Consider the following 20,402-nt stretch of genomic DNA (forward strand, 5'->3'; position numbering starts at 1 on the left):
CCATTATTTTTCTCTTCTAAATAATCGTTTATTACCACACTCATCTTTAAACATGTCAGAATTTCTTCTATATGGGTCACACGTAGATCTGGAAGCCAGTTTTGACAGTCTTTGGGTGAAAATTAGTTTAATTTTATGAATACTTCTTCATATTCTTCTAAAGTTTGAGTAATTTTTTTTTCTGTATCTTCCGATAATTATATATGTTGGTCATTATCTTGAATATATTCTGTTTATTTAAGATATTTAGGATGAATTAAAACAGAATCTTATTCAAGAAATTATAAAAATTAAGAATCTAATTTGATTATTTTAGTTTTAAAAGTTAATTTTTTAAATTCTTTAGGCCAATTATGTTAATAGAATATGCTTTTATTTTATAAATTCATAATTTTTGATTATTATTATTAATAAATATATATATATATATATATATATATATATATATATATATATATTTTAAAAAAAAAAAATAATTAAATATTTTTTTTAAAATTATATTTTTTTTTTTTTAATGGAAACATAAAAAAGACTTATTCTTCATTTTGATATAAATAAAACAATTAAAATAGATGATAATAAATTTATATAATCTTCATAAGAAGAAAATGTATATAAAATAAAATTTAATTAAATAAAATAACTGAAAAGATTCATAGAATGTTATGTAAATACTCTTGGGGTATAATAGAATAAAAAGGAGATTAAACTATATGGAAATTAAGTATTTTTTTTTATTTAAAAAATAATAATACTATTTATTTATCTAAAATTATTTAAAATATAGTTCATTCTTTCTTTTCTTAATTTAAACCTTAAAACGATTTAATTAATTATTAGTATATTTTATTTATTTTTTTTAAAAAAAAAAAAAATTAAGAAAGAAAGAAATTATATATTTATTTTTTTTTTTTAAAAAAAAAATAGCGATTTTATCAATAATTAATATAAAGATATAGATGAGTATTTTTTTTTTTCAAATACTTTTATTTATATTTTTTTCTAAAAAATAACAAAAAGAAACTAAAAGTAAACGTTTTTTAATGTTTTCTTCCATTCCGGAAATCCAGGAATGAAATTAAAACAAGAATATGATAAAATTATAAAAATTATATCAATTCCTTAGCCAATCTATGATGATATATTAAATAATCTAGTAAAAAAAAAAGAAAAAAAAAATTAAAAAAAAAAAAATTATAAAAATAAATAAAGAAAAAATATACAAATACAAACCTATAATACCAAAAAGATCACGAATACATATACCCAACCCCTGAAAAATACTTACAATTATTTAAAGAAGGCAAATATTAAATCCTACCCGGTTTTTTTAGAATGATGATATAATTAAAACTATTAAAAAGAGATTTTTCGATAATTTTTCATTCTTTTGAGGATGATTTACCAAAAATAATATCTGAATTTAACATGTATATATATATATATTTATAAAATAAAATAAAATAAAATAAAGATTTTGTAAAGGAGAACACCCTTGTTTTAATGGAAAAAATAATACACCAAATTTACGTTTTGACGGTTAAAAAAATCAAAAGAACTATGTAATATAAGAAAGAAACATATCAGTATTATATAGATATTCATAAGATTTAAATAATTCTGTTTTAGCTTGTGGGACATTAAGAAGAGTTTCTAAAAATAAAAGCTTAGAAGATGAATATGAAAAAGAAATAGAGGACGATTCTTTAGTTTTACATAAATAGTCATACTAAATATATAAAGCAATAAATTAATATACTTAAGAAGTAAATTTTATTATTTATTTAAAAAGTATTATCTAAAAATAAAAAAAAGAGAGGTGGATTTGTTATAAATGAAGATTTTTAATTTTGGTAAGAAAACGAATTTAAAACTTAATTCGGAAAGCCACTTTTTATCGATTAGAAATAATTTGATGTTTTACATATTTTCTTTGATGATAATAATAATAATGAAGAATATTCTACTGTTGATATTAGAGATGCTTTAACTGGATAATAAATACCTATAGATAAATCTTTAGGAAAATATTTAGTAAAAGTTGATATAATTAATTTTTTAAAAGATCCTGATTATTTAATTAAATAAATAGATCTTTGTGAAGCTAAAAGAAATGAAGAGGTTTTTTTATCATTTTTATATTTGCTTTTTTTATCATTTTTTAAAAAAATAAATAGATTTAACGAATAAAAAATGGTATTTCTGAAAATGATACTAAATAAGAAGAAAAATCAGAATTTGATAAATTATAATAATGTGGAAAAGCAGAATATTTAAGAAAAACTATTATGCCTTTGCTCTATTCTGTATTTTTAGTTTTTTTATATTAGAATACTCTTTATTTTATTATATTATAATATTATTATTTTTGTTAATATAATTTTTTCATAAGGCATTTAAATTAGTTGATATTGAAAGACCTGTAGATCCTATAAATTTTATTGCTATGTATTGCTTAAAAAACTAAAAAAATGTAGATATTCCTATACCTACTTAAGAATATTTAGACAAAACTCAAAACCCATTAGTTAATAATAAAGAAAATATTAAATGATTATTTTTTTATTTATTTTTTTAATATTAAAAAAATAACTAAAGATTATAAATATATATATATATATATAAATATATATATATATATATATATATATATATATATATATATATATATATATATATATTTCTCAACAACATACATATTTAACAAATGTTTATTTTTTATTTATTTTTTTAAAAAAAACAAAAGAATATAAAAAAATAGATTATAAAAGTTTTATATATAAACAAACAAACAAAAAAGAATTTATTAAATAATTTTTGAATATAAATAATAATATTTTATTTTTTACAATATAAAAAGCCCTGAAAAATTAGTAAAAATATCATTTAGTTTGTAAAATATAATTTAAAAATAATAAAGAAAAAAAAAAAAAAAAAATAAGAAAGGAAAAAAAAATAAAAAAAAAATAATTAAATTTAAATAAAAACTAAATTAATATAGCAAACATAATAAAAAAAAAAAAAAAAACTGAATTTTATTTAACTATATATTTAGTATTATTATTTATATATATTTTCTTTATTTCTAAAAAAACAAATTATTTCTCATTTTTTAGCTGCTGCTGCTGCTCCTTCGATTAAATCTTTTCTACCAGCATGCCAGTTAGGACTTTTTCTTTTCTTGGGATCAACTGCTAAAATGTGTGGAGCATATCTTCTTGAATAAATAATTCTTTTTTAAGCTCTTCCTTTAGGGATTTTTTTAGCTCTTTGTTTTTTATCAACTTTTGGTGTTTATTTTCTCACCTATTAATTTTTTATTTTTTTTATATAAATATATATTATTTTTCCCTTATTAATATTATTAATACCTTACCGGCTTTAGCTAAAGTACCATGCATACGACCTATTTATTTAATATATATTCATTATATAAATTTTTAATATTATTTTATATTTTTTTACCCATTTTTTTATATGTATTTTTTTTGTTTTTTGTTTTTTTAATTTTTTATTTTATTTCTATTTTTAATTTAATCTTTTTTTTATAATATTTTTAACTCGTAAATTATTTACCTTTTATATATATTAATATAAAAAAATTAATAAATTAATTTTTTTATTTTCAAATATTAAAATATTTATATACTTTATATAAAATTAATAAATAAACTTTTTTAATATAAACTTTTTATATATAAAGATTTATATATAAAAAAATAATCGCTTTATTTCTATTATTAAATATATAAAAAAAATATATGTATATATATATATATATATAAATGCTTGTTATATTTTATTATAAGTAATATTTTTTAATAAGTCGACAAAAAAAGTAATCATATTTCGATTTACATTAATAAATTTAAATTTAATATGTATATAAAAAGTTTTAAATCCTATAAAAATAATACTTAAAATCATAAATTAAATTTTATATTTATATTTCATGAAATAATAAATTCTTTTTGGATATAAAAATATATATTTATAATAATATTATTTTAATTTTTAAATATTTTAATATAAAATTAATATACAGAATTTAAAACAAAAAAAATATATAAAAAAAATAATAGAAATGTCAAAACAAAGCCAATAAACTAATAAAAATTTAGATAGTGTAACAGATTATGTAGAAGATAAAGAAATATAAACTGCAGGAGTAATAAATAATATATTAAAATAAAATTAATTAAAAAAAAAAAAAGGCATTAAAATAACTTAAAGAAGACAAGTATAATTATTAAATCATTATAAAATAAATATAAAAAAATTAGATAAGCTATAATAAAGATAAACGAGTAAGATATAAAATTTATAGAAAACGAATTTGATTTAGATAAAATAAAAGCTATTGAATAATTAAGAAGATCATAAGGCGATTTAAATTAAGCAATAAAAAATATATTATATAATTGAAAACTTAATTTATTATTTATATAAATATAAATATATATATACACAAAATAAAAAAAATACATAATATCTTTTATAAAAAAAAAAAAAAAAACTATTTTTTTAGTATAAATAAAAAAATAAAATTTAGACTTTCTAAAATTTTATAATATTTTTATTTATTTATTTTAAGTTTATAATATTAATTTATTTATTTTTGCCATAATATATTTTTAAAAATGGATAATTAAAATATAGAACATAATGGAAAAATTTATAAAGTATTTATAACAAAAGAAGAAATTGAAAAAATTGTAAAAAAACTTTCAAAATTAATATCAGATGATTTTAGAGATAAAAATCCGATTTTTGTAGGAATTTTAAACGGTGCATTTATGTTTTGTAGTGATTTAGTTAGAAATGTAGACTTTCTCTAATTAGAAATAGAATTCTGTAAAATATTAAAATAAAAAAATGAAGAAACAGGTGAAGAAAATATATAACTATCTGGTCTTAAATAATAAATATCTGGCAGACATATTATAATAGTTGAAGATATTATAGACAGTGGTTATACAATGGATAAATTACTCTAATGTATCAAATTATAAAATCCTAAAAGTGTCAAAACATGTAGTTTTATTTTAAAATAAAATCAATTGAAAGTTCAAAACTTATAAATGGATTATATTGGAATTGAAATAGAACCCAAATTTATTGTTGGCTATGGAGTTGATGTTTAAGGATGGGGAAGAAATTTTTAAGATATTTTATTTTGTGAATGAATTTATAATATCTAATATTATTTATGAATATATATATATTATAAAATATTTATATGTTTTATTATTATTATTTTTATTTCTTAAGATAAAATAACAAAATTTTAATATAAAAAAAGATATATATTTTAAATTATTATTTCTTTATATTTATTATATAACTAAAAGTATTTTTATTTAATTTATGTAAATGAACAAACATAAGTAATATATTTTTTATATAAATAAAACTATTATAATATTTTTTTTAATATATAAAGAAATAAATGTATATATATATTTATTTATATAAATATATTATATATATATATATATATATATATATTATATAGAATTATTTATATATAAATATATATGAATATAAATTTATATATATATTTGCATCGCTCATTTATATTATTAGAATCATAATACATATATTTAATATTTCAGAAAATTTCTTGAAATAGTTTTCGGAATAAAAAATATGCTATTCATATATCTATTCTTTTAATCATCATTGCATGCAAATATATAAAAAAATTATATAATAATATAAAATTATTTAATAATAATTTGTTTATTTTTCTTTTTAATTTTACATTTCTTTTAAAAAGATAAAAATATTAATATTAAAAATAAATATTTAAATTAATTTAAAATATTATTTTTTAAATATTTATTAAATTATTTTTAATTAATTAAAATTTTCTTCAATTTTTAAACTCTTTATTTATAATAATAAAAATATGTAAAATTAAGAAATTTAAATTTTATAAATTCCTGATTTTTCTTCGAGTAATTTTCTCGGTTTTAAAACAGGTTTAAGACCTTACAGAAAAGGTGGAGTAAATTTAAACGTTGAAAAAATAAACAATAAAATAATATTCCACAACTACGGTCATGGAGGAGCTGGAGTATCTACCGCATACGGTTATGCTTTGATATAATACTATAAATTCATAGAATAATACCGATATGATAACGAAAAAGAAATTGCAGTACTAGGAGGTGGATACTTAGGCTTATTCACAGCATTTATTTTTTCTAAGTTTGGATATAAAGTAAAGGTTTATGCGGAAGAATATGTAAAAAAAGACATATAATAAATATTAAAAGGAGAGAGAGATAATACTATAATAGTTTCATAAATAGCAGGAGGATACTGGATGCCTTTTGGTTATGAATTTAATAAAACTAAGGAACAATGGGAAAATCATAAATTTGCATCTATGGAAACTTTCAAATATTACTAACGAGAATTAGAAATTAAAAAGTATTATATATAATTTATATTTAGTTTTATTATTTTCAAAAACTATATTATTAATTATTAATCAACTATAATTATTTTATAAAAAATATTTATGTAAAATAAAAGAAATATAAATATATATATATTTTTATTTATAATTATATATATATATATATATATATATATATATATAATTATCTTTATAGATTCAAAGGTTTAAAATATTTAAAAGTAATATAAATTGATGATGATCAGGAGACATTAGAATGCCTTCCTGATAATATAATAACTGATATGCAAAAAATAAAAATTAAATTTGGAAAAAATCATACTGTATATGAAGCTAAAAAATTCAATTCTATTTAAGTTGAAGGAGATATTTTCTTAGATGAACTTATGAATGAATGTAAATAATAAGGAGTAATTTTTATAAATTAAAAATTTAATAATTTAAATTAAATTAATTTATTAAATTAAAAATACATTTTTAATTGTACTGGATTAGGCTCGTCTGTATTATTTAATGATGGTAATTTAATACCTGTTTTCGGATAGCTTGCTGTCTATTAGAGTAATACTTAAATAGATTATTATTTAAGTGGACCTAATGGTGTTAGGATATATCCCAGTTCATTTGGATTTTATGTAGGAAAAGTAACTATATAAAATATTTGGAGCTAAAAAATTAATTATGAATTAGGTGAAAAAATTATAAGAAAAGCTAAATAATTTTTTGAATCATAAAATAAAATTTAAAATTCTAAATTATGAAAAAATAAATAAAATTTAATTTAAAAATTTTTATTTTCAATTTTAAAAAAAATATTTATTATTCTTAATTAATGAAAAAAAATTATTTAATAGTATTATTTATAAATACTTTTATGTAAAAATAAATTAAATTAAATAAAAAACAAAAAAATATTATATATTTATATTAATAAATAAAATTAAAAAATAATTTATATAGTTTAAAAAAAAAAAAAAATAGAAATATAAAAAATAATACATATATAATTTAAAATAAAATGTTATTAAAAAATTAATATAATAAAAAAAATATAATATAGATTAAAAAAAAATTCGAAATTTATAAAAATTTATAAATAAAAATATTATAATTATTTATGTTTTTAATAAAAAAAATATTGTAAAAATATTTTTTAATTATAAAAACAAAAAAATTTTTAAAATAAAATATTGAAATCTTATATATTTATAAATAAATTTATTTATAAAAATATTTAATATTTATAAATTTAAATATATAAATTATATATATATATATATTTATATATTTTTTTAATAATTTTTTAATAATAATTATATTTAAAATTAAAAATATATTAAATTTTCTTTTTCTAATTATTATTAATTTTATTTTAATATTAAATATAACAATATGTATAAATATTTTATAATTTTAATATCATAAAATTTCTTGAAAATTAATACTAATAACTTTATTATTAATTTTACTTCTTATAAATTATTTTTCCTTTAATTATACTAGTCCTTAACTCCAACCCTTACATTTCATAAGATCATTTATAATTTTTTTTGTGCCGAAATATTCATGTTTTACTACTTCTTCATTAAGTTCATGACCTAAAGTGACACATTTATACCCTCCAACTAGAGCAGTATGTTCATTTTCTAGTACAAAATCATACATATATTCTGACTATTATAACTTTTCAGCTTTTTTTAAATGAATAGGAAATTTCCATTTATTATTAAAAAATATAGGATGATATGGTGTTAATGATAATTCATCAGAAATTTTAATAAAGGAAACTTCTTAAGAATTGGTTTTTATAACACAAATAACTTTAGAATATTTATTATCATTATTGCATAAAATTTAATCTCCTTTTTTAATTTATTAAACTTCTTTTTTAGATCCATCTGCCATATAAATTATTGAATTTTAAGAAAAACAACCACCATTTACATTATAAAATTTTTACATGTTTACTTTATCTATATTTTTAAATTTAATTCTAATTTTATTATTATTATTATTATTATTATTATTATTATTATTATTATTTAAATAATGAATTCTATTTTAATTAGAAGGTATTGGTGGAGGTATTTTTAAAAAAATTTTTTCTGCCTAATCTCTTATCTATGAAAATAAATTACCTGCATAATGCTATATACCGTGGTCTTTGAAATTATTACAAAACTACAATTCATGTGCTCTTGTTAGAGATAATAAATAATGTTTTCCCCATCTTTTGTAGTTATTTATGTTTTCGAAAGCCTCAAACACTTAGCCTTTTAATTCTTTTATTAAATCTATTATATAAGGTTCTCTGCAAGCTATAGAAGATTCTAAGATCTGTTTTAAATTTTAGATTTAATTTTAAGATTACTCTAGGCTTTTTTTTTAAAGATGCATACTTTCTCTTATTTATTTAATAAATAAATCTCTTAGAATTTATTTTTCGAATTAAATATCTTAATTTTCATCAATTTCTTCTAAATTTACTTAAGTCAAAATTTAGGTATTTTCTAATAAAATGGCTTAGAGGTTATTTTTATCTAATGTATATTTTTATTAGATTTCTTCCTATTAAATAATAATATCTATTTATTAATCAAAATTTATTTAAGGAATCTTTATTTCTTTAATTATTTAATTTTTATTCCCTTCCTTTATCTATATTTTACCTCCAAGAAAATCACTTGAAAGCATCTAAGCGAATGCATTTACGAAAACAGTTCCTACAAAAGAAGCGTCTGGAATAAAAGCATAAGCTCCATTTCCTTCTATAGCTAATTCATTTAATAATTCAGAATCTAAATTATAACCAAAACCAAACATATTAATTATACAATTTTCTATTTTTTCTTTATTATCTTTTCTGTATTTTTATAACATTTATAAATGACCTCTTGGTGGATTAATATTTGGAACTCCGTCAGTAAAAACCATTAAAAAATTTAAATTTTAACTATTTTTTTCGTTTAATACATCCAAACCATATTCTAAGCCTTACCATAAATTAGTAGAATTTAAAGGAGTTAAAGTATCGAGGCAATTTTATACTTTTTCCTTTCCTTTTTTATCCATATATGTTAATTCTATTTCTCTTTTAGCTTAAGAGTGGAATGTAACGATTGATAAACGGTCTTCTGGCCTTAAGTTGACTATAATTGTCTTTACGGAATGCTTTACGATATCTAAAACAGACAATCCTGCACTTTCAGTATCTCCTTAAATTCTAGCTTCGTCATTCATAGAGCCTGAAACGTCAATTACGCAACATATATCGAAGTAGTTGGGAGGTCTGGGGATATTAGAAGATGGTGGAGTAATAGATAGTTAATAAGTAGTATTTTTTTTGGAAAATTTAAGAAGGATTTAAGGGTTTATTTTTTTATAGTTTTTAATTGATAAGGAAGTTTCACGATATTTATTTTCGTCAGGAATTTAATCTCTTAATTAATCTATTTAATGTTTTAGGTCTTAATTAGGCTTTAAGTCTGAAATATATAAAGGATTTCCGGTATATGGGGATATTTAGAATTTATTCAAATATTCGAGAATAGCATCATAATCATAAGTGTAGTTTTAAGGGTCTGTATAAGGATTTTACATTAGTTTATTAGATATAGGACAGAAAAAATTGTCAGGAATAATTTATAATTACTCCATTATATTAGGTATAAATATATATAAAACGATAATTATAATATATAAATATATATATTTAAATATAAAGATATAAATATATATATTTATATATATATTTATGTTTATATTTTATATATATGAAATACATATTACATATTTATTTATTTTTTATACAAATTTTTTTCAATTCAATTTTATCAGTAAATATAGTGCTAATTATTTATTTTTGTTTTTAAAAAAGAAGATTGCAGAAAAGAAAATATATAAATATGTAATTTAAATATATATTATATTTTATTTATGTATTTATAATATATAGAAATTTTTAAAAAAGTAGTTTTATCAGATTTTATTAGTAATTAATATTTTTTTATAATATATATATTAATATTATAAATTTTTTATTATAAGATATTTATAATATTTTTAATTTAAAATAATATTTTTGTATTATTTTTAATAAAATAAATATTTAAAAATTCGCTAAATTTATTAATTAAAGAAAAATATAATATAATATATAATTTTTTTTATTTATTAAATAAATTTAAAAATATTTTATACATTATAATATATATTTTAATTTTATATTTTATAATATAAATATAAATATAAATAAAAAAAAGGTAATAATAATATTAATTACAAATATAAATTAAATATATTTTATTTAATATTAATATGATTATTTTAATTATACATATTATTACTTTTAATAATAAAAATAATATTAAACTTATTTTTATTAATATATAAACATTAAAATTATTATTATTTTATTATTTTATTTATATATAATAAATATATTATATATTAAAATTTTGATTAAAACTAAAATTATTAATATTTAAATCAATCAATTAAATTATTTTATAATATTCTTTTGTTTATTTATTTTAATAGTTTTCAAAATTATGTATTATATAATTTAATCTATTAAACATTTTATAAATATATTTTTATTTTTATTTTTTTATATTATATAAATTTTGATTTATAATCATTATTTTTATAATTAATATTTATTTTTTTAAAAAAAGAGTAAAAATAATATATTTAAATTAATAATATAATTTGTTTTTGTAATTTAAAATGTTAATTCAAATTTAGAATATGAATTTTTCGAAAATCCCATATTAAAAAATTTCTGTATTTTTATATATTTTTAAAAAACTAAATAATTATATAATTTATATATTTACTCTTAATTTTATTTTTATTTAATTGTTGTTTTATTTATAGTTTTATTGTTAATTTAAAATTAACAAAAGATTTAATACATTTTTTTAATAAAATATTTGATTTCTTATAAAAATTTAATATCAAATATTAATAAATAAACAAATATAAAATAAAAACATTATACCCCATTTTTTTTTTATAAATAATATATAATAAATTGATATTAAAAATTTTAAAATAAATAAATATTCTTACTTTAAATAAGATTAATTATATTTTATAGTTTAAAAGAATTCAATATTAAATATAATCATATAAATGTTTTATTTTTATAGATTGTTTTTAAAAAATTCTATAATAATATTTAAATATTTAAAATAAATATGTTTACTTTTATAAATTTTTATTCTTTTTAATTTAAATTATACTAATAAAAATTAAAGATTTAAGATATATTTTTGATTATTAAAAATAATATATATTTTGTTACAATATTATTATATTTTATTATTAATAAATTTTAAAAAAATTATAAATAATTATCATTTTTTTTATAAATATTATTTATTTTTTAAAATTAATAATATTAATTATAAATTATATAAGTCTAATATTTATAATTAAATTCTAATATAATTTCTAGAAATACTTATATACTATAATATATGATTACTTTATAAAAATTATAAATTTTTGATTTAATTATTTAAACATTTAAATAATACTACAATTAAATATAAAAATTTATGTTAATATTAATATTTTAATCATATTTATTAAATTAAAATTTATAAATTAAATAAAAAGTTATATAAAATAATAGAGTTTTTTCTTATTTTATTAAAAAAAAAAATATTTATATATATATTTATATAAGCAAAACAAAAACTAAAAAATATATCAATATCATAAAAAATATAATAAAAAAATGTTTCAATACTACTATATATTATATTTTTTAGTTTTATTATTAAATTTATCAATTCAAAAAGACTACATATTCATCCATTTAATTACAAAAAACGAGTTATGTTCCGAATAATATAAAGACCCAGAATATATTTAAATAAAAACCCAGATGTAAAACCTAATATTAAAAACAACTGACACCCTCTAATTCGAATGTATGTCAAATTTAAATGAAAAAAACCAATTTGAGGACTATTCATAAAAGTACTCTGGTATATTCGGTGGGATAACTGATTTTTATTTAGAAAATGAAAATTATTATTAATCTTTACAAATGGTATATTTCTGTTATTTTTTCGTTTATCCTAGAGGACTTAAATAAAGTATAGACTATAGAATATATTCTTATTTAAATGACATTTTTTATATTTCAGTCTTTATAGTACCTTTAATTACTGGATTATTAATAAATTTATATAAAGATTCTTTTACAGTTTTTGATTTTTATAAAACAGTTTATTCTATTTGTACTTTTGTTAATAAATCAGCTGATAATCTGTATAAACTATTATTTTAAAAATGTTTGCTTTTTATAGTCTCGTACTTTTTGTTTTTTCATTATTCAATTCTTATCTCCAAATTAATCTTGGGAAGAGTCGACAAGCTTATTTTATTGGATAATAATCCAAATACTTATACTTATTTTCAGAAAGGTGGTGATTATTAAACTTATTTGATTATGGACACTTATCAATATATTGAAAATAAAGATAAATATACAAATAATAATGGAATATTGGACTATAGTGAATACTCATATAACCTAATTTTATCAAAAAGTTTTTTTTCTAAAGATGAATATAATATTTTGCTAAAATAATCAATATAGAAGAACTCTTAATTAAAAAGTACTGGAGAATTTCATGAATATAATATATAAATAAACGAGAATATTTACTTTAATTCCTTAATTATATTAATAGGTTTCGGAATTGGTATTTTAATAGCCTTAATGTAGAAAAAAATGAAGTCTTTTAGCGAGAATTTCGAATATAGTAATTACAGAGTTTTTCTAAATAGAAAAATAAAGGAGAATTTCGCTGATATTTTTTAAAAAATAGCATATAAATAATTCGAAGAATTTAAAGAAAAAGAGAAACTTGAAAATTTTAAAAATTTGCATTTTAAAGACAGATTTATATCTAAAGTACAAAATATATATAAATAAATTAAAAAATTAGAAAAAAGACATTATTTTAAAAAAAAACTATTCAAAATTGCTAAAAAAAACATAATTAAGCATAAATAACTACCAATGAATAATAATGTTAAGGAAATAATTAAATTAGTATATAATAATCACCTGGAAGTCCATAAATGGTATAAAGAATGAATCTTTATTAAGTAATAAAGAATTATGTAGAATTAGAATAAAAAGAAAAAATTCAAATTTAAAAGGATAAGTTTATATCTATTTCATTTAATAATAATAATCGTTAATAAAGAAGTAATGAAGAAATATTATTTAATAAAATTGGAGTTGAAAATACTTAAAATAAATTTACTTAATAATTATGTTCAATGAATTAAATAGGAAGTTTTTAAGTTAATAAATAAATGAATAACTCTACTAAATTTAATAGAGGATAAACAGTGTTAATATCTGATAATAAATCAGTTTAAAGAAATCGTTTTTATTCCCTTTCTAAAAAAAATAACGCTTAAACATAAGTTTTATATTAATTAAGGTAAAATCTAAATAATAATGTATAATAGTATATCGAAAATGAAAAAAACTCGAAAATATAAAGTAATAAAGATAATATTAGCTAATAAGAATTCAAAAGTATTTCTATAAGTTCAGAAAGTGAAAGTTCAAATAAAGAAAAAAATGTTAAAAATAATAATAATAATAATAATAATAATAATAATAATAATAAAAATAATAATAATAATAATAATAATAATATTGAATAAGATAATATTAATCTTCTTTCAGATAATTAATCTAATCAAAATAAAATCAATTTAGACTAATATAATTAAATATCTTAATAAATCTTCGAATATAAAAAAGTCGATCAAAATACATAAAAAAGTTAAGAAGAAGAATAAGAGTTTGTTATAAATAATTAAATAAAATGTTAAAAATAAAAAATCTTAAAAAGCAATTTTAAAAAATAAAGAACAAACAGTATAATAAATAATTAAAATATTGATGATTCTGATAATATTTTTGAAACAGATGACAGTACAAAATAATAAATACCATAAATTAATACTAATTTAAATGAATTATAACTTAAAAATAGTTTAAAAAATTGATTATATATAAATATATAATAATTTTAATTTTATATATTATTATTATTATAAATTCATATTGTTAATTAAATATATATATATAATATTTTAATTATTTTTATATTTTCTTTTTTTTTTTTTTTCATATTTAAAAGCCTTTAAAAGATATGTATTTTAAATCTATATTTGTTTCTGCATTATTCATAGTCCTATTATCACATTCAATAAGTTTTACGCATATAAATTTTACATTAAAATATTAAAAGTTAGGTAAATCAATTTATATTTTATTTAATTTCTTTTCTTTAAATTAAACCCAAGCTATAGGAAAGACTTGGCTTTAATTTTTATTTGAAAATACAACAAAATCATAGCCATTATTTTTTTTTCTTATATATGATGTTTATTTTAAAAATTATCCACATTACTATACAAAATTGATATTTTTTACTCTTAACAAACATCTTTTAGGCTCACAGTATCTTTAATATCATCAAATATAGGTAAAATAGGGTTATTAAAGACATCTATATATTAATTACTTCCAAAAAGCATTAAAGTTTAAACTGGACAAGTAAAAGGTCCTTCCCTATTGATTTAGAATCCTGAAATAATATTATTAATTTCTAAATCGAATTATACTTCCGAATCTTTTTTTAATTTAGAAATTAATTATTTATTTAAATTATCTTTCTAAAATAAATCTTAAGCTATTTAAATAAGAGAAATATTCTATTCTTTATTTTCATTTAAAAAGTGATGTTTTTCCTCGATTCTTTGATAAAATTCTCTCAAATATTCATTATTTTTTATTTTTGAAGATAAAATTCTCCTTTTAATTTCCTATATTTCCAATAAATTAAATGGGAATACATTTCTCAACTCATCACTCATACTATTTTATAAGGTTTCAATTAAAATATAATTCTAGGCATATATTTTGTATATATTTTAATTATTTTGTATTATACCGCCTGCTATATTTATATTTTTACCAACATCAGAGCATATTGACCAGTTTCCTTTTAAAAAAATTGTATCTATCCAATATATTATTTATTAATCGAAACCGCCTGTAGATTAATATCCGTAAAAAGGAAGTTAAATAAAATCAATTTTTTTAAATTTTTTAAAATATTTCAATATATTTATGATGATCTAAGGCTTAGTTTTTTAATTAAGTGTAGTTTTTTACAAGTATTTTTATTAAAGTAAAGTAAAAATGAGATTTTGGATTAAGTTATTCGTTTAAGTTTTTATTTACAAGACGGAAATTTCGAATATCATAGATATTTAAATATTAGAGAATTAATAATAATATATCATCGTATTAAAATATTTTTAACATTATTATATTGAATATAATAATAAAGTAATATATATAATTAGAAAAAATTATATATATTATTTTAATATAAATATAAAAAAGAAATAAAGAATTAAAAAAAAATCATATATAAAAAATAAAAAAAAAGAATATATATATATATATATATAAATATATACATATATAAATATATATAAAACATTTAAAGTATATTGTTTTATATTATTAAAATTTCTAAAAAAATGTTTAAAGGTGAATAAATATAAATATATATTTAATTTTTTATTAAAAAATTTTATTTATATTAATTTAGTATATTTAATTATATATTTATTTATGTATTTATTTTTATTTTTATTTTTTATATATTTATATTTTTTTTAATTCATTAATATATATTTTATTTTGTTTATTATTATTATATAAAATTTTTCTTTTTATTTTTTTTTTTATTCATAATTTTTGTTGATATATTTTTTTTTTAATTAAATACTTCAAATACATATAGAAAGTTATTTAATAAATATTACTAATCTTTTTTTTATATTCTATTTTTTTATTTTTTTTTAAAGTATATATAAATTAAATAAAAACTTTATTTTTAAAATTTTTAAAATAATAATTTTTAAATATTTTAAAGCGATATTTTATTTTTTTATATTAATAAAAAAATAATATTAATTTTTGTTTTGTTTTTAAATTAAACATATATAATATACAATTATTATTTATACTATTTTTTTAATATTTAGATATTAATAAATAGATAGATACTAATTTCAATTTTTTTTTTAATAAAATTTATTTTTTTCTCATTATATTTCTACATTGTATAATTTAAAAAAATTATATATAATAATAACAAATAAAAAAAAATCACCCAAATAAGCTAAAAAATAAAAATAAACAAATAATCCTATAAAAAAAAAAAAAAAAAAATGAGTAAAAGAAAAAATATAAAAAAAATAATATTAAAACCATTAATATATTTAGTATTTAAAAAAATTTAAAAAGGTAATTAAGATAAGCCATTATAATTAGATTAACAAAATCCACAAAATTCGCAAGAAACAATGTTTGTTGGAATGAATGGTGAAGTAAATAAATATATAAAGAATAAAAAAAAATAAAAAAAAAAAATTTTAAATAGATTACTGGCCTAGGATTTGCCACTAGAGATTAAGGCGCAAAAGTATAAGAAGACTAAGGAATTTTAGACTATAAAATATTAAGGAATGATGGTAATTTAGAAAACATGAAATTATTAATAGATTTAAAAAATATATTTTCCCGCTAACTTCCAAAAATGCCCAAAGAATATATAGTGAAGTTAATATTTGATCGTCATCATGAATCTATGGTAATATTTAAGAATAATTAAAAAGTTATAGGTGGAATATGTTATAGATAATATAAAAGTCAAAGATTTGCCGAAATAGCATTTTTAGCAGTCACTGCAAATGAATAAGTGAGAGGATATGGGACTCGTTTAATGAATAAATTTAAGGAATATATGTAATAATAAGATATTGAGTATTTATTGACATATGCGGATAATTTTGCTATTGGATATTTCAAAAAATAGGGGTTTAGTAAAGAACATAGAATGCCATAGGAAAGATGGAAAGGATTTATTAAAGATTATGACGGAGGTACTTTAATGGAATGCTATATCCATCCTTATATTGATTATTCGGATATATCTAAGATTATTTAGAAATAAAAGGAAGTAAAAATAAAATTATTTTATTTGATTTTTGTTTGTAAATTTAAAAGATTTTAATTGAAAGAATAAAAAAATTATGTTTAAATGAAAAAGTATTTTCGGGTGTTAATTATGCTAAATTAATAAGAAATGCTATATAAGTTGAAAAAAATGAAGAGGAAAAAGAAGGAGATGAAAGTTAACCTTTAGTCGATCCTTTAGAAATTCCAGGAATAAAATAAAGTGGATGGGAATGGGCGGATTATTAAGAATTAAAAAATTAAAAGGAAAGATCTTTTAATTTATAATGTGCAAATGTAATCGAAAATTTAAAAAGACATAAATAATCATGGCCTTTTACAGATCCAGTTAATAAAGACGATGTACCAGATTATTATGATATTATTACAGATCCTATTGATATAAAACTTATTGAAAGAAGGTTATAAAACAATTAATATTTAGATAAAGATTAATTCATTAAAGATATAAGGAAAATTTTTGCAAATGCTAAACTTTATAATCAACCAGATACTGTCTATTATAAAGCAGCTAAAGAATTAGAAGAATATATAGAACCTTATTTAGAAAAACTTAAAGAAATTCCTTTAAATTCTAATAATTAAAAAGCTATTCCTATTAGAAAAAGTATAAAGAAAAAATGAATAGAGTATTAATTTTATTGATAAAAAGTTTTATTTTATATTTAAATTTATATATGAAATATATATTTATTTTTATTTTAATATAATAATAGTAAATAAAATATAAACTATTATAAATTGATAAAAATAAATTTATAAAAAATATATTTTAAAAATTATTAAAATAATAAATAAGTTTTAAATAAATTATTTAAAATATAATAAGTTTAAATAAAATATATATATATATATTATTATATATATATATTTTAATATAATTTTAATTTTCAAATTTCATTCAATATTAAAATTAATTTTATTAATATATTAACTTATAGAAAACTAAAAATAAACAGAAATTTAATTATTATAAAAAAATGTATTAATTTATATACATATGATTTTTATTATATCATTTTATCTTTAAAAAACTACTAAAAATAAAATATTTTTAAAAGATTTATTTTTAATAAAAATTATCTAATCTATTTTAATTTATAAAATGATTAAATGATTATATATGAAACTTTTATAAAATCAATTTTTTAATTTTTAATTATTAAATAATAATTTTTATTTTTAGAACTTTAAAAATATTATAGTTTTAATTTAGATTAAAATATTTTACTTATTTTACTTATCTTTTGAAGATTATTTTCTCTTTTTAAAAAAACAAAATTCTTACAATAATTTTATATATATTTTTTTGTTTAAATTAATATTTGAAAAAATTTAAAAAAAGTTACTTAATCCATTTTGTTTATAATGTTTAAAATAGTATTTAATATATTTTTAAGAGAAATACTAATTTAGAGAAAAAAATAGTTTTAAATGAAAAAAACAATATAAATGCAAAAAATAAAAAAATTAGTTTGGGAATGAAAAAATTCTATAGAAAAGAATTTTTAATTTATAAAAAAAGAATAAATAAAATATTTAAGAATTTTATATTGATAAAATGTAAAATATTTACTTTTTTATCAAAAATGAGTTAATTTATAATATTAAAGGATTATTTTTACAAAAATAAAAAGATTTTAATATTATAATTTCCTTAAATTATAAATTGTTCCTTAGTAAAATACAAAAGAATATTTTAGTATAATAATTTAATATAATATGTATATAAATTAATTAATTTTTTTAGTTTTAAATTAAAAAATTTTTTAAATAAAATAAATTTTATTTAATAGTATACAAAACAAAAAATATAATTAATAAATAAAAATTATTTATTTATAGTTTTACAAGTTCTAAGGATTATATTTTCAAAGTAATTTAAATAAATTTAATTAATTGATTGTTTAAAAAATAAGGAAAATATAATTTATATAATAATATTAAAATTTAAATTTTTAATAAAGTTTAAACGAAACCTGCGGATTAAATAAAACTTATATTTATATAAATCCAAAAAAATTATTTATAGTAAAATTAATATAATTTAACCATATTTTGTAGAATAAAAAAATATAAAAAATTAGTTAATCATTTCTTTTAAGTTCCTTTGAAATATAAATTTAAATGAGTTAGCTTATATTTTTAATTTTTTATTAATAAAATTATTTATATATTAATTTTTTATTAATTATAAAATAATTAAATATTATTTAATAAAACTATTTATAAATTCTTTATTTTATAAAATATAAATAAATTAATAATTTAAATATTTTAAATTTATATTAAATAATTTTATTTTAATTTATTTTTGTTTGTATAAAAATTTTTAGTTTTTTTGGTTTGATATTTTTTTAGGCTTCTGTTATAATCTAATTTAAAAAAAATTTATAATGATAAATTATTTATTTAATTTTTTCAAAAAATAATTTACATTATATCATTTGTGAATCTTTAAATAAATTTAATAGAAAATGCAGTAATATAAATTAAAATAAAATAAATAAAATTTTCTTAATAATAAACAATAAATAATGTTATAACTTTTAAAATTATTTAATTTAAAAAATATTCTTAATGTATTTTTTCATTTTTTAAAAATATAATAACATATATATTTTAATATCATTAAAAATTTTAATTTTTATAAGATATATAATTGAATTGATAAAGTTTTAAAATAAATATTAAAATGAAAATAGATAGTTTTATTTATTATTATTTAATAAATGTTTTTAAAAAATATTGATTTAATTTTTATTGCTAGATTTAAAACTTTAATTGTTATTATAATTTCATTCCGCATAAAAAAATTAATAATATATTTTTTTGTTTTGAAATATTTATAAGACTTGAATTCTAATAAAA

At 15.3% G+C, this 20,402-nt stretch overlaps 5 protein-coding genes across 5 annotated transcripts, besides 49 other annotated features; 3 read left to right on the top strand and 2 right to left on the bottom strand. All coding sequences in view use genetic code 6, as the record gives it.

The window, feature by feature from the left end:
• The first annotated feature begins 414 nt into the window (after positions 1 to 414).
• Positions 415 to 458: a microsatellite.
• Positions 459 to 1,157: 699 nt separating this feature from the next.
• Positions 1,158 to 1,227: a microsatellite.
• Positions 1,159 to 1,191: a microsatellite.
• Positions 1,159 to 1,192: a microsatellite.
• Positions 1,159 to 1,218: a microsatellite.
• Positions 1,170 to 1,203: a microsatellite.
• A 221-nt stretch (positions 1,228 to 1,448) lies between the features above and the next one.
• Positions 1,449 to 1,473: a microsatellite.
• Positions 1,474 to 2,600: 1,127 nt separating this feature from the next.
• Positions 2,601 to 2,681: a microsatellite.
• Positions 2,682 to 2,907: 226 nt separating this feature from the next.
• Positions 2,908 to 2,963: a microsatellite.
• Positions 2,908 to 2,971: a microsatellite.
• Position 2,972: 1 nt separating this feature from the next.
• On the bottom strand, positions 2,973 to 3,469 carry IMG5_177090 (hypothetical protein; the record flags this gene model as incomplete). Its single annotated transcript, XM_004027658.1, has 3 exons — positions 2,973 to 3,306; positions 3,372 to 3,406; positions 3,466 to 3,469. The coding sequence occupies 3 exons, from the start codon at positions 3,467 to 3,469 to the stop codon at positions 3,106 to 3,108; spliced, it is 240 nt and encodes a 79-aa protein (XP_004027707.1). The 3' UTR covers positions 2,973 to 3,105.
• Positions 3,470 to 3,667: 198 nt separating this feature from the next.
• Positions 3,668 to 3,716: a microsatellite.
• A 78-nt stretch (positions 3,717 to 3,794) lies between these two features.
• Positions 3,795 to 3,827: a microsatellite.
• Positions 3,828 to 4,084: 257 nt separating this feature from the next.
• Positions 4,085 to 5,186, top strand: IMG5_177100 (hypoxanthine phosphoribosyltransferase, putative; the record flags this gene model as incomplete). The annotated part of the gene is made up of 3 exons (XM_004027659.1): positions 4,085 to 4,168; positions 4,215 to 4,240; positions 4,808 to 5,186. 3 exons carry the CDS (start codon positions 4,085 to 4,087, stop codon positions 5,184 to 5,186), a joined length of 489 nt encoding a protein of 162 aa, XP_004027708.1.
• Positions 5,187 to 5,452: 266 nt separating this feature from the next.
• Positions 5,453 to 5,561: a microsatellite.
• Positions 5,562 to 5,701: 140 nt separating this feature from the next.
• Positions 5,702 to 5,736: a microsatellite.
• An 80-nt stretch (positions 5,737 to 5,816) lies between these two features.
• Positions 5,817 to 5,870: a microsatellite.
• A 41-nt stretch (positions 5,871 to 5,911) lies between these two features.
• IMG5_177110 (hypothetical protein) lies at positions 5,912 to 8,185 on the top strand (the record flags this gene model as incomplete). The annotated part of the gene is made up of 5 exons (XM_004027660.1): positions 5,912 to 6,438; positions 6,624 to 6,823; positions 6,923 to 7,071; positions 7,931 to 8,076; positions 8,167 to 8,185. 5 exons carry the CDS (start codon positions 5,912 to 5,914, stop codon positions 8,183 to 8,185), a joined length of 1,041 nt encoding a protein of 346 aa, XP_004027709.1.
• Positions 6,546 to 6,610: a microsatellite.
• Positions 7,454 to 7,498: a microsatellite.
• Positions 7,510 to 7,538: a microsatellite.
• Positions 7,658 to 7,717: a microsatellite.
• Positions 8,186 to 8,426: 241 nt separating the features above from the next.
• Positions 8,427 to 8,470: a microsatellite.
• A 424-nt stretch (positions 8,471 to 8,894) lies between these two features.
• On the bottom strand, positions 8,895 to 10,027 carry IMG5_177120 (von willebrand factor type a domain protein; the record flags this gene model as incomplete). The annotated part of the gene is made up of 2 exons (XM_004027661.1): positions 8,895 to 8,995; positions 9,097 to 10,027. 2 exons carry the CDS (start codon positions 10,025 to 10,027, stop codon positions 8,895 to 8,897), a joined length of 1,032 nt encoding a protein of 343 aa, XP_004027710.1.
• An 85-nt stretch (positions 10,028 to 10,112) lies between these two features.
• Positions 10,113 to 10,179: a microsatellite.
• Positions 10,118 to 10,202: a microsatellite.
• Positions 10,158 to 10,202: a microsatellite.
• Positions 10,203 to 11,267: 1,065 nt separating this feature from the next.
• Positions 11,268 to 11,321: a microsatellite.
• A 453-nt stretch (positions 11,322 to 11,774) lies between these two features.
• Positions 11,775 to 11,818: a microsatellite.
• Positions 11,819 to 12,016: 198 nt separating this feature from the next.
• Positions 12,017 to 12,045: a microsatellite.
• Positions 12,021 to 12,057: a microsatellite.
• Positions 12,058 to 14,053: 1,996 nt separating this feature from the next.
• Positions 14,054 to 14,123: a microsatellite.
• A 394-nt stretch (positions 14,124 to 14,517) lies between these two features.
• Positions 14,518 to 14,581: a microsatellite.
• Positions 14,582 to 15,880: 1,299 nt separating this feature from the next.
• Positions 15,881 to 15,941: a microsatellite.
• Positions 15,935 to 15,981: a microsatellite.
• A 98-nt stretch (positions 15,982 to 16,079) lies between these two features.
• Positions 16,080 to 16,158: a microsatellite.
• Positions 16,086 to 16,160: a microsatellite.
• Positions 16,113 to 16,231: a microsatellite.
• Positions 16,148 to 16,210: a microsatellite.
• A 474-nt stretch (positions 16,232 to 16,705) lies between the features above and the next one.
• Positions 16,706 to 16,762: a microsatellite.
• Positions 16,763 to 16,858: 96 nt separating this feature from the next.
• IMG5_177130 (hypothetical protein) lies at positions 16,859 to 18,155 on the top strand (the record flags this gene model as incomplete). The annotated part of the gene is made up of 3 exons (XM_004027662.1): positions 16,859 to 16,882; positions 16,936 to 17,514; positions 17,562 to 18,155. The coding sequence occupies 3 exons, from the start codon at positions 16,859 to 16,861 to the stop codon at positions 18,153 to 18,155; spliced, it is 1,197 nt and encodes a 398-aa protein (XP_004027711.1).
• A 112-nt stretch (positions 18,156 to 18,267) lies between these two features.
• Positions 18,268 to 18,310: a microsatellite.
• Positions 18,290 to 18,370: a microsatellite.
• Positions 18,308 to 18,370: a microsatellite.
• Positions 18,315 to 18,377: a microsatellite.
• Positions 18,321 to 18,370: a microsatellite.
• Positions 18,370 to 18,411: a microsatellite.
• Positions 18,371 to 18,402: a microsatellite.
• Positions 18,374 to 18,411: a microsatellite.
• Positions 18,412 to 18,663: 252 nt separating this feature from the next.
• Positions 18,664 to 18,716: a microsatellite.
• A 517-nt stretch (positions 18,717 to 19,233) lies between these two features.
• Positions 19,234 to 19,273: a microsatellite.
• An 8-nt stretch (positions 19,274 to 19,281) lies between these two features.
• Positions 19,282 to 19,318: a microsatellite.
• Positions 19,319 to 19,676: 358 nt separating this feature from the next.
• Positions 19,677 to 19,725: a microsatellite.
• Positions 19,726 to 19,787: 62 nt separating this feature from the next.
• Positions 19,788 to 19,832: a microsatellite.
• Positions 19,833 to 20,402: the final 570 nt, after the last annotated feature.

This window comes from Ichthyophthirius multifiliis (assembly GCF_000220395.1).
Source record: "Ichthyophthirius multifiliis unplaced genomic scaffold scaff_1120509251293, whole genome shotgun sequence".
Taxonomy (NCBI): Eukaryota; Ciliophora; class Oligohymenophorea; order Hymenostomatida; genus Ichthyophthirius; species Ichthyophthirius multifiliis.